Source organism: Pteropus alecto, unplaced genomic scaffold (assembly GCF_000325575.1).
Source record: "Pteropus alecto unplaced genomic scaffold, ASM32557v1 scaffold79, whole genome shotgun sequence".
NCBI lineage: Eukaryota > Metazoa > Chordata > Mammalia > Chiroptera > Pteropodidae > Pteropus > Pteropus alecto.
Window position 1 is genome coordinate 5,044,637 of NW_006494612.1, and position 12,552 is coordinate 5,057,188.

The window sequence follows — 12,552 nt, forward strand, 5'->3', positions numbered from 1 at the left end:
CACTGCCATAGGCTCACCCTATGGTTACAATAATGGAAAGAACATCATACTTAACTTTGGCTACTCTTTAATTGCATAAATAAGAATTACTGTTCAGTAGTCTGGCTGTATGTTTCAAAAATTATGTATGTTTCATAATTTTTGACTTTCATAGAATTTGCAAATTGTAATAATGAAAAACATTTTCCAAGTGCAACTTTATGTTGATTTTTTTTGCTTATTTCCTTCCTTAAATATTTGTTTATCTTTTTTGTACAATGAGATTAGAAGCCGCAAACCCAAATAGAAAATTGCAAATAAGTAATTTGCAAGTGGAAAAAATAGTCATTTATTTTTATATTTATGTTTTATGGCATCCTTTGATGAGTTAGTAGAATTTTTTTTTTAACTTTTCTATTCATTGTAAAAATAATGAAGGTATAGGAAGAAGTAAGGTAAAATAAATGAAGGAAAGAAAAGGTAGCTCCTGGAAAAGAAGAAAAAGAGTAACTAACTGCAAAATAATTTTATAAAAGTAATTTGTTTGAATCCCAGGTTCATAGGGTCTGCAAGCAATAATGCCTCCCATTAAAGAATGTCAGGAGCACTAATGTTGCTGAAGGTTGAATCAAATCATAGGAGACCTCTATGAGAGTCTTGCTTACCTCACTGACACTTCCTCCATATCTTGAACGTAGTTCTTTCAACTCATACATCTTGATTTACATAGATTGGTACTTCTAGCTGGTAAAGAGATAAATAAGACAGATAAAGTAAATAAATACATAAATATTACAGAGAATGTGATAAAATTTAATAGAGGTGTAAACGAAGTGTTGTGTTTCCTACAAAGAATATGTGAAGGAGTCATGCAAGAGGCAGCATTAAAGGCAGCCTTGAAGAATTAATAGGTATTGATAAATAGAGATGAAGAGAGGTGTTTTATGGTCTGAAGATATAGTTGGTTTTTCCACGAACCCACAGATGATTGTCCAGTACTGGGGATGAGATGGTGTCATGGTGAGAGTTAAAACTGAAAATATAACTTGAGATGAGATTATGGCTGACCTTCAGTGCCATGTTAAGAATTTGAACTTTTATTCTGTAGCAGCTGGGAAACATTGAAGGCTTTTGAGATGAGTAAGGGCATGATTAGAGCCTAAATTGTATCTTCCCTCCTTCCTTTTCCAGAGGTAACCACAATTCTTATTTTGTGTTTATCATTATCTGGCTTTTTTTTTTTTTAGTCACTTTGCCAAATAGGTATTTCCAAAAAAAATATTGTTAACAGTTTTACATAACTTGGAACTTTATATAAATATAAATATATTTCCAAAAAAAATATTGTTAACAGTTTTACATAACTTGGAACTTTATATAAATGGGCTTATTCTGTTATCGTTCTTCAGCAACTTGCTTTTCCACTCAACATTAAGTTTATGAGATTCATCCAATTGATGTATATACTTGTGGTTCACTGCTTTTTATTGCCCTAAATGCTTTATTCTTTCTTCTTTCAATGATCATTTGGATTGTTTCTCACTTTTTGTTATTATAACAATACTGTCATGGACATTCTGCACCTGCCTCCTGGTGTATATGTGCTGGAGTTTCTCTTAGAAGCTGGGCCATGAGAGTCGTGCCTCTTAATTTTGCAATACAATATCCAAAGTGATCAGACCAGTTTATGTTCAAGCTAGCATTTACCATTGTTCCATATCCTTACCATAAGTGTCTTTTTTTGTTTTGTTTTTTACTTATTACTTTTAAATAATTATAGATTCACAGGAGATTACAAAATTACATAGGCAGGTCCCATGTATCTTTAATCAGTTTCCCCCAATGGTAACATCTGGCATAACTATAATATAGTGAAAAACCCAGGAAATTGACAGTGGTACAATACACAGAACTTATTCAGATTTTACCAGTTTTATATTCACTTTATTTGTGTGTGTGTGTGTGTGTGTGTGTAGTTTTTATCACGTGTCTATTCATGTAACCATCGCCACAGTCAACATACAGAACTATTCCACCACCATAAAGCTCTTTCACGCAATCCATTTATAGCTATACATCCCCTTCCTTAACCCTTAACAACTTCTAATCTGTTCACTATCTCTATAATGTCATTTCAAGAATGTGATATAAATGAAATCATACAGCATGTAACCGTTTGAGATTGGCTTTTTCACTCAGCCAGTTCTCTTGCAATCCATCCTAGTATCACCACATTTTTTTTATTTTCATGTAGTATTTCATGTTATGGATATACCACAGTTTAACCATTCATCCGTTGAAGGAGATTTGGGTTGTTGTCAGTTTTTGGCTATCACAAATAAAGCTCTTACGAACATTGGTGTACAGTTTTTTGTGTGAACATAAGTATTCATTTTTCTGGGAGAAATATCAAAGAGTGCAATTGCTGGGTCATTTGATAACTATATGTTTAGTTTTACAAGAAGCTTCCAAAGTTGCTGTATTATTTTGTATTCCTACCAACAGTGTATGAATGATCCAGTTTCTCTGGATTATTTTTGTCAGCATTTGGTGTTTTCACTATTTTTTATTTTGGTTGTTCTGATAGGTGTATAGTAATATTTCATTGTAATTTGCATTTTCCTAATGGCTAATGATGTTGCATAACTTCATGTGTTTATTTGCCATCTGTATGTCTTCAGTGAAATTTCTAGGTTTTGCCTATTTTGTAATCAGATTATTTATAGTTGAGTTTCGAGACTTCTTCACGTCATAAATATCTTCTAAAATATTTGTATTTACTTTTCCTTGTCAATGTTTAGAAAACTAAATGTTTAAAAAGAGAACCACCTCAGCAAATTTATTCAAAGTTCGAATCACCACCCGTTGCAGCTGAGAAGGTAAGAGGAGGAAAATGAAGATACTTTTTCCAAAAAAACTCCTACTTTGTTCTAAGATCTCTTTAAATGCCGTCAGTCATTTGAAATTGTTATCAGCTCTTTCCCCAAAGTCTGCCAGTGCAAGTCATTCTGTTAATGCAAGTATGCAAAACCTCCTGCAGATGGTGCAACACTATGGGCCACACATTCTTCAGAAACCTGCTGAAGTTATTGAGCGTAGGTGTCTCTACAAGCCTAGAACAACTTCCCAGTGTAAAGCTGTAGCTCCTGACTCAAAAAAATCTATTTCCATTTGTGACAATTTGTCTGAACTTTTGGTGGCAATGCAAGATGAGCTGGACCAAATGAGCATGTAAGTATTTTATTCTTTATCAGAAGAAGTAGCAAAATATTTAGGTATCTTTTTTTCTTAGTCTTAAGAACAATGCTACTTATAAATTCTTAATGGCCTTACTTAGTCATTTGGACTTATTTTGATCTGCAGATTTGTTGTCACTGATTTTTCATTGTATTTATTGATACTACTGTATTTAAATTTTCAACTGTGTGTAATTACTGCTTTTCCAATCTAAGGAGTTTCTGTATTCCCAAAATCTGAATTTATAGACAAATATTACTGTCATGCTAATAAATAAGATCTGGTGATCTTAAATTATTTAACTTACAAAAGCTTTTATAAGAAAGGGTTTGTTTTTGTTTTTGTTTTTTTATAATAGCTTAGATAAATGAATGATTTTATTAGACAAATAGCAATATGATTTCTTGTTTTAGACTCTGGCTGGTCTGCATTACAAGTTTTGAAGCATCCCTAGTAAACAAAATTCTGTATGGGATACATATTTTAAGCCTCAAGTTTAAATATATATTCAGCAAAAATTCTGGAAAATATGTGATTTGGCTAGCTAGCTAGTTGAACTAACACCTCTATAGAAGATATAACTAGTTCTAGTAACAGTATTTCTTTCAGCAGACTATCACCTAATCTAGGGATTTCTCAGGCAAATATTTCAATAGCTGCAGTTCTTCCAAAGACCCTACAATAATAATTCTAAAGTTGGAACTAAAGAGATTCCTTTAATATCTCTAGCTAAGGACTTTAGAATATTTTGCTACATTTAACTATGACCGTCAAGAATTCAGACTTTTTTTTTAGGTTCTTTATGACCTTAAGTCTAAGATATTTCTAAATGTATCTAATCTCTAATCACAAGAGCCTGTTTATATTTACCATAGGTTTAATTAGATAATCTGAACTATAAAAAAGGACTGTCTTTGGAGATTAATATTTAACTCTAACTAAAATTTATGATTGAACAGAATGTTGTTTAATTATGGCAAAGACATATACCATAAACTGTAATGGTGCTTGATATTTGCTTTTCTGTCATAGAGAGCACCAAGAACTACTGAATCAAATGAAGGAAGCTGAAAGCCATTCAGTCTGTGAAGACTTAGAATGTGAACTAGAACATTTAGTAAAGAAAATGAAAATTAAAGAAGAACAAATTTCCAAACTGTTGAAGCATCAAGACAGTGTAAGAAGGCTTTAGTAAAAGATTTTAATAAAAAGATAATATACATAGATTCAGTGTTATATCTCTGTATGACCTTCCAAATTTGAGGTCTGTATGTGTGACTTAGTGATAAAATGATAAGAATCACTTGGGCTTATTATAGAATAAAGCCATCTATCCCATTGGAATAATATGTCCTCCTATGTAACTCTCCAAGATAATATAATGGAAAGGGAGAAAGTTTAGTTATGTATTCAAAAATATCTTTGGGAAAATTGTGAGATAGGCCGAATTTGCTTTGCAGGCCTCCCAGTTAATCTTTCAGCATTCTTTCCCCTTATCCCTCCCTCCCCTAATGCCTTAACGAAGCCCCTTATGTTGACAAGTCTCTTATTCATTTCCATACACAAACCTGGCTCCTTAAGCAGTACCCCAATCCTTAAACCACTATTTCCACTTTTCTGGAACAAGCTTGCTGTGTTGCATTACCTGAGGACCCGTGCTCAGCTAGCTATGATGAGTTGGTGAGGGGGACGCTATCCTTGCATGTGAATTCTTAATAACTAAGAATGGCATAACAATTTCAATATTTTAACAGTAGAATAATGAACTATTATAATATTTTATCCCAAGACAGTGACTCCATAGGTTGGATTAGTAGGATCATTATACTGCTAGAGCAGAAGACAGAGGGAGTCTTTCCAGAAACCCTCAAGTCTCATTGCGTAGCTATCTGCCTATATAGTAATCAACATTCATATAAATTGGAGATATTTTAACCTCACAATTAAGCCTCCCCCACTTTTATAGGGCAATAATAAAGGATGCAGAATTTTATTATCTTTATTTTATTATTCTATGGCCAATAAAGAAAGACCTAAGAAAATGAAAGTTTTGAAACATATTTTATTTTCCTGAATTTTAAGAATATAATAAGTAAAAAATTTTGTATGATTGTGTTAGGGTGAAGATTGTATAACTTGTTCACTTAGAATCGCATAGAAGAAACGAAGGGAATAGAAGAGTAGTCATATTTTTAAAATTTAGGCAGTCTATATGTTATATTTTGAAAAATATTATTTATATTCCATAACAGCTATAGCAGTATAAGTTATAAGTGTTTTATCATAGTAAATTTAATGTCTGCAATTAAAATGACCTTAGACAAATAAAACAGGTATTTAGCCAGTGTCTGGATCAGCTCTACCAATTAGGCCTGTGCATAAATAAGACTAAGTAAACCTCAGCTTCTCCAGCACACATTCATCTTGTCCTACTTTGTCCTCACATATACAGTTTTTGTCCTACTCAAAGTTATCCCAACTTGAATTATACTCTAGTCATCATGTATATGCTTTTCTTTCACTAATAAGAGCAATAAACTCCTTGAAAGCAAGGATTGTTTTATTCATTATATTTCTACTTGACTAGCACAGTGTTAGGCATATAATAGATATTGAATAAATAAAAACTAAATGAGCTTTTTAATTTCATGTAATCTTTAAATCATCAGTCCATCTATTACAGGGTATATTTTTAATGTTTTTGACTAAAATGTTGGATTTTTTTCTCTCTAGGTCCGTAAACTGCAGCAAAAAGTTCAAAACCCAAAGATGAGTGAAGCTTCAGGTATTCAGCGAGAAGATAACAACCCTAAAGGATCAAAGAACATAAAAAATAGCCCCAGAAAATGTTTGCTAACTAACTCTCTTCAGAAGAACAGCAACTTTCATCCAATACGAGTCCATAATCTTCAAATGAAATTGAGAAGAGATGATATCATGTGGGAACAGTAACACGGTAGCAAAACTGTCACCTTAAATGAACTTTGTCAATGAGATCTTGAATGTCTAAAGTGGTTTTAATTTAATATACCTTTATGAAATTTTGAATTATGTTTCTAGCCTCTATAAAGTGTCAAGTTATAGTATTTTTTAATGCCTGACCTCCTAAAAGTCCCAAATAATAAATGATTGCTTTTTTGTTTTTCTTAATGACTAAAATGCCTAATCTCACCATATTTTAGCAACATTGTTCACTTTTCATATATCTTAAGCTAAATCTAAGAAATTATACTGGATCAATGATATTTAAAATTTAGTTAAATTTGAAATGCCATTTGAAGTACCAGTTTACTTTTTCATTTAGTAGGTTTGTAACCTTAAGAACCAGTATAAAATGAACAGAGTACGGAAGGTCTTAACCTTCCAAGTACTTCCTCTCTATCTTGTTTTAGAGCTGTGAAGTGTTTTTTCGTTTTTTAGGGTTTTTTTGGAAAGGGAAAAACTTGGTGAGCAGGGCTTTAGCCCACATTTCTATGAGTTACAGATAAGAACACACTTAATTTTTAGATGACAACTCAACTGCAGAAGCTTTCCTCTGCTACTCTTATTCTCTTTTACAAATCTAGTTTTATGACTACATCTTTTGATGACTTAGTTTTTGCATTTTATATATATAAGGAAGTATAGGAAGAAGTTGGACATTTCATTACCTCTTCTAGCTAAAGTTTGGGGAAATATGGTACATTCTTATTTTTTTATATTTTTAAATCTGTGCTGTAATAAGAGATTTCTTTGTGTGTATATGCTTTATAATGAATTTGCACTTGTTGACCTATCTTTCCAGAAGCCTATGGAAACTAGTACAACTCTTCTGAACTTTTCTGGTTTCTCACTGAAATCCTTTGGGACAACTAAAGAATTGGAATCATCAACTTAAGTAAAAATAAATGACAGAAAAAGCGTAATAGAAGGGAAGAACTCAAAAGATAAGATAGCAGTTTAAGAGGTGATTCTAAAGGGACAGAGTTGAAGGTACATCTTTACTGAATCCACAGCTTAGGGAATGTTCATGCTATAGATGTAAAAGAATTTTTGGTCAGAATCTTGGGGAGCTAGGAAAAGCAATTTTAAAAGACAGTCTTTTTGTCCTAGGAAATTCCCCAAAAGTGTGTGTAGGAGAAAGGGATAATTGCGGTCCTTCTGGAGTGGGCAGGGAGCGAAGAGAACTATGATTCATTCTCAGTGAGAGAAGATGTGCCATGTTAGAAGACCTTTCCATACCTAAAGTGGGAAGATGACTGAAAATGGGCAGATTGATACTTGGAATTGTTCTTGAAAATAACTGATGGCAGAGATATGTTTCTCTCCCTTTGGTTTAAACAGTACAGGTGTCCTTCATCCAATTTCACTCCCTCTGTATCAGCTCCATCAGCCCCAGAGATGGTCCACAGAGTGCCTCCTCTAAACTCTGTTTCATCACCTTTCCTATTTTTCTATGTTGCCTTTCATTGTCAAGAATGTGAGTTATATAGTTTATACTTAGGGAAAAAAAAAAAAACTTCACCAGAATCATAATGCAGCCCTATCTTTCTGTGCTTCATTTTCTATGCATTTAAGAAGATGGCTGAATATATTTAGCTTATTAGTAGTGAAGTCATTACTTATAAAAATGTATTTCTAAAACAAAATACCATAAAAAATTAAAGTAATTTTAGGAACACTTGAAGATTTAGATGAAGAATTTAGAATTTTCTTGAAAAATCAGTGTATTGTACAGGATTTCAGAGTTGGGAGACTTGAGTTCAAATTGTGACTCTAACACTTAGTAGCTTAGGCAATTAAATAACTTTTCGGAGCCTCCATTTCTCATTTCTAAAGTGGAGATTATATTATTACCTACCTCACAGGGTTGTTGTGAGGAGTAAATGAAATAGCATGTTAAAGCACATAGCAGAAAGGTTGGCATTGAGTAAAAATAAATGTTAAATCTGAGTGGCAAAAAAAATTGTCAAAAACCTAAGTTTATGTGACTTAAAGCCTGAAAGCAAAAGCCAAAATGTATTCGTCATAAAAGTGGGAATATTCTAATTAACTTGTTTTTTTGAGAGGGGAGACTTGCTTGTTCATTTTTTATTGTTCTGTGTGACTGTGGGGAGATTCACTTTGACTTTTCCCTAGGTCAGGTTTCTAGCAGGAGCGGGTAAAGAATACAGTGCTGCCGTGGTGCAGAAATACATAATCACACACAACAACTTGGTTTGGAGTCTGTTTTGGTTGTTGGGGTGACATTTCTTATTGAGAGACAAGAAAGAATTATCTCTTGTTGTTCCATCACAGCTACTGAGCTACAAATGTTTCTAAGCTCACAGACTGCTGCTTGCCAGAGCCTTTCACTCCTCCTCGGGGTGGAGCAAACGATTTCCTTCCTGGCCCCGGGCAGTCCATGGTCAGTGTACTAGAGTCGCTGTAGCAACCCAGTAGCTGTGCTCTACCTCGCAGAAACCTGGTGGAGTATCGCTGATTTTGTTCACTTAAGTGAAAAACAGTTTTGTTTGTTTTTTTAATCAGAGGTTGAAAAAGTAAAACTAGAACTTTCTAGCCAAGACAGGTCTCAACTTTGATGAAACTACGAAACTAGAGTGTTTGAAGCAGCAGGTATTGTGAATATTCTAATCTTGGAAATAGGAGTTGGAATCTTGAATTAACCGTACTTGTTTGGGTCATTGAAACTCAGCCATTTTTATTAGGTTGTAGCTAAAGGTAGGAGGGTCAAAGGAAAATGCTCAGTTTTCAACAGTGTAAAATTAAGGAAGGAGATACTTAATATACTGAAGTAGCAGGCTGGGATGGTGTACTTCAAAATTATTTTTGAGCTTTTTGTATAGCTTTTAAAAATATAATTTTAACTACAAAGTAGTATTCTTAGTCTGTTATAAGTTATCGAAAATTAAATTAAATTTTGACTCGTAATGTGAGAAATCAAACTAAAGGGAAAAGGCCAGTTGGTCATGCGTGATGGAGGATGTGCTCTCCATGGCCCCCATGGCCAAAAATGCACCAGCTGCCATCGTTGGTGTGGAGCACATAGTGAAACTCCTAATGGGGCTTCCTGGAACTCTAGTCAGCTGTACTGAAAGTTGTAGCTACTCAATATCTAATTGCATGTGAGATTTAGATAAGTACAAGCTGACTCCCAGAAGTACAAGACAAGTCTCTAAAGCATAATAGCATCTGTAAGATAAAACAACTATGGTGCCATGGCACCTTTTATTTAAAGCAAAATGAAGATAAAAGTATTGATTGTCACTGATCTGAAAATGAATTTACTTCTTGATGATTAAATAGACTTTGCCAATGCCTTAACCATTATCTTCATGACCTATATGATTATTTTCATATAACTTTCCACCTTTAATTCCCTTTTTGTGTTTTGTTATGTAAGAATTCATCATAACAAAATTATAAAGTACAGTTTTAAAATATTGTCTAGATCAGAGTTTGTTTTTATTAAATATGTAGATTATTTGTTTACTTAAAGAATCAGGTGGGTTTTGTTTTCTTGGTGGGTGTTTTGGGAGTGTTCTCCTTATTGATATAGAGTCATTGAATTCTCATTTGGTGAGGATCCTACTAGATATCATAGGCAATCAGAATTATAAATGAGCATTACCCCCCCCAAAGAAATGTATTTCCTATTATGTATGCATGTTCCATGGTATACCCATGTGTTTAACAGTTTTAGTAGAACATAGTAGAGAAGTAAATTGACCTTATGTTACTTTATGCTCAGAGACCATTTTGTAACAATATAAAACTTGTTAGTGACCAGTTCTATAGTCTGTAATGTTGAGAGACTGCATTCAGGGGTTGGTGGTTAGAAGAAGAATGTTGGGCATTATCAATTATTAAAGGAAAGTAAAAAGTTATTTGAGTGATAAAATCAGCTTTCTAGAATCTTTTAAAATAAGGTTGATGTTAGCTACCGTACTTTATGCCTAGATTTTCCTGCCTAGATTTTGCTCTTCTAGTTTTCCTACATTCTTTAGGTCTCAATTTATTGCTTCCTCTCAGAAGCCCTCTTTAAGCCTCCACTTCACATCCCTGCCTTCTCCCAAATCTAGCTTAGCTGCCACTTCTATATATTTCTCTTGTCTTTGCACTTAGCACACTTTCTTGTTATTGTTTGTCTTCCCTATAGGCTGAAAGCTCCCTGAGGGCAAAATTCTTTCTTGCTCACCACTTGTAGCCCAGTATCTAGCATCATCCCTGGCCCATAAGTAGCTTCTCAATAAATATTTGATAACTTATTTCATGGAAATATATTAACCTGATTTGGTGGTCTCAACTGAGTACATTGGTTCAGGTACTGCTGTTTCAAATACTAGTTCAGCTACTCTGCTGTTTCACCTTTCAAGAATATGTGACCATATTTTACATAAACACTGGTTAAGATTATTCCAGTAATTTACTGTTTGTTTATTTGGGGGCACAGACAATGGGCAATCTAAATGATGCTTTCTTTTTATATTATGATGCTAAGAGGAAGAAGTTCAAGAGCCAAGGTAGTTCTTTATTTGTATATTAGAATGTTTGACTTGTTCATTTAAGAAATATTTATCGATCTCTAATAATCAACTATTTGTTGATCTCAAGATACTGTACTAGATGCTATGGGAGATTCAAAGACAAATTATGCATGGATTCTGTCTTTTAGTCGCTTATGATTTGATAGAGATAACGAGACATATATATAATACAAGGAAGAAAACATGTAACATTAAAGATATAATGACTAGAATAGAGTAGATGCTCAACATATATTTCTCTACTAAATATTTTTTCTAATCTGTTGATTAAGTTAGCCTGTTTGTATTTCTTTATTCTCTCTCTTGATATAAATAGCTTTCATCTGTTTTTTTACCTGGTAGCAGTGTTGATCTAGGATTCTTAATCTGTAGATTTGTTGATTAGATCCAGTTTGCCAAGTAATTTTAACTTAACTGTCCACATAAACAGTATCAAATTCAAAGTCATGAGTAGAAAAAATGGGCATGAAACACTAAAGGAAATAGGAAGGGAGTGGAGAGTGAGAACCAGAAATCAAGCAATAATACGTTAGACTAAAACAGCATAATATGCAGAAAGTTAATAATATACAAAAGTTATATTCTAGAGTCAATTATTGACTTGCACGGAATATGCAAATGATTGCCACTCACTTCCCTTATGAATCTAAGCCACTTGATTTCCTCATATTTCATCTTTCTCATCTGTTAGACCAAGTCATTGTTTTTCAAACTGCAAGTTATATCCTGTTAATGGATTGTGAAATCAGTTTAGTAGGTCACTAACAACATATTTGAATGATATAGAATAGCATTGAAAATATCAGAGTATATCACTCATAGAGAAGGTAGCCAATGTTTTGTGAAACTTTGTGAGTACTGGATTATAATTTAAAATGTAGTCCTAAATGTTACTTGGAGAAGAAAAATTGGCCATTAATGTTCAGAGAATGAATTTGAAAGATGTAAAGGAAAGTGAGGTAATCAGTTTAAAATAGGAATACCCCCAAGTGCCCTGCTATGGCAATCTATTCAACCCAGAAATACTATTACAAATCTCTTGTATGTTTTACAAATAGAAGTCCTAATTAATACTATTACATTGCCTGGTCTATAGGATACTCTTTTCAAACACCACTACATTACAAAAATGTTGCTTTTCTAATGTGAACACGTTATATTTAACATCAATCCTTTAACAGATGACCTCATTATTCCTCAGCCATTTTTGCTATCTTGTCACTACCTCTGTGTAGAATCTAACCAAGTATGGGTCTTATGGTTAAGAGAGAAATTTGGTAAGCAAGTACTGGAGACAGTTTTAAAATTCATAAAGATATGAAATTTGCAGGTGAAAAACTGTGTGCATGTCTTGAATCTGAAATGAACAGAGGTTTATCCCTTCAGAAACCCTTTTGTCTGAGCATTAACAATCAACAGCACTAAAAAAACTTAATAATCAATATACTATCAAATGTGGCCATCTTTAAAAACGTCATTTTACTGAGCAGTAGACCCAGTAAAATATTTTTATTTTTATCTATTTATTTTTTTTTATGCCTACAGCACCTGGTCTTATAAAATATTTTTATCTATTTATTTTTTTTATGCCTACAGCACCTGGTCTTCCTAGGTGGTCTCCCATCCAAGTACTAACCAGGCCTGACCCTGCTTAGCTTCCAAGATCAGGCACATTCAGGGTGCCTTGACCATAGACTTAAAATATCTTTAAATGAATGAGTGGAACATAGAAATATCTTACCTGAAAAGCAGCTTCATTAAATAAAGTAACTACTGACTGAGAGACTGTATATCTCTGACTTTTGCTATT

The 12,552-nt window shown here is 33.3% G+C and overlaps 1 protein-coding gene across 9 annotated transcripts in view; it reads left to right on the plus strand.

The window, feature by feature from the left end:
• CEP57L1 (centrosomal protein 57 like 1) overlaps window positions 1–8,405 on the plus strand; it is a 46,676-nt gene extending 38,271 nt beyond the window's left edge. For 8 of the 9 annotated variants that reach the window (XM_015600129.2, XM_015600128.2, XM_015600126.2 and 5 more), the window contains 4 exons: window positions 2,781–2,858; window positions 3,020–3,210; window positions 4,249–4,393; window positions 5,950–8,405. In XM_015600129.2, the coding sequence (XP_015455615.1) occupies window positions 2,781–2,858; window positions 3,020–3,210; window positions 4,249–4,393; window positions 5,950–6,168 (633 nt within the window). In that variant the 3' untranslated portion in view covers window positions 6,169–8,405. The remainder of the gene's footprint in view (window positions 1–2,780; window positions 2,859–3,019; window positions 3,211–4,248; window positions 4,394–5,949) is intronic. The other variant, XM_025042384.1, reaches the window with a different exon arrangement.
• The last annotated feature ends 4,147 nt before the right edge of the window (window positions 8,406–12,552 follow it).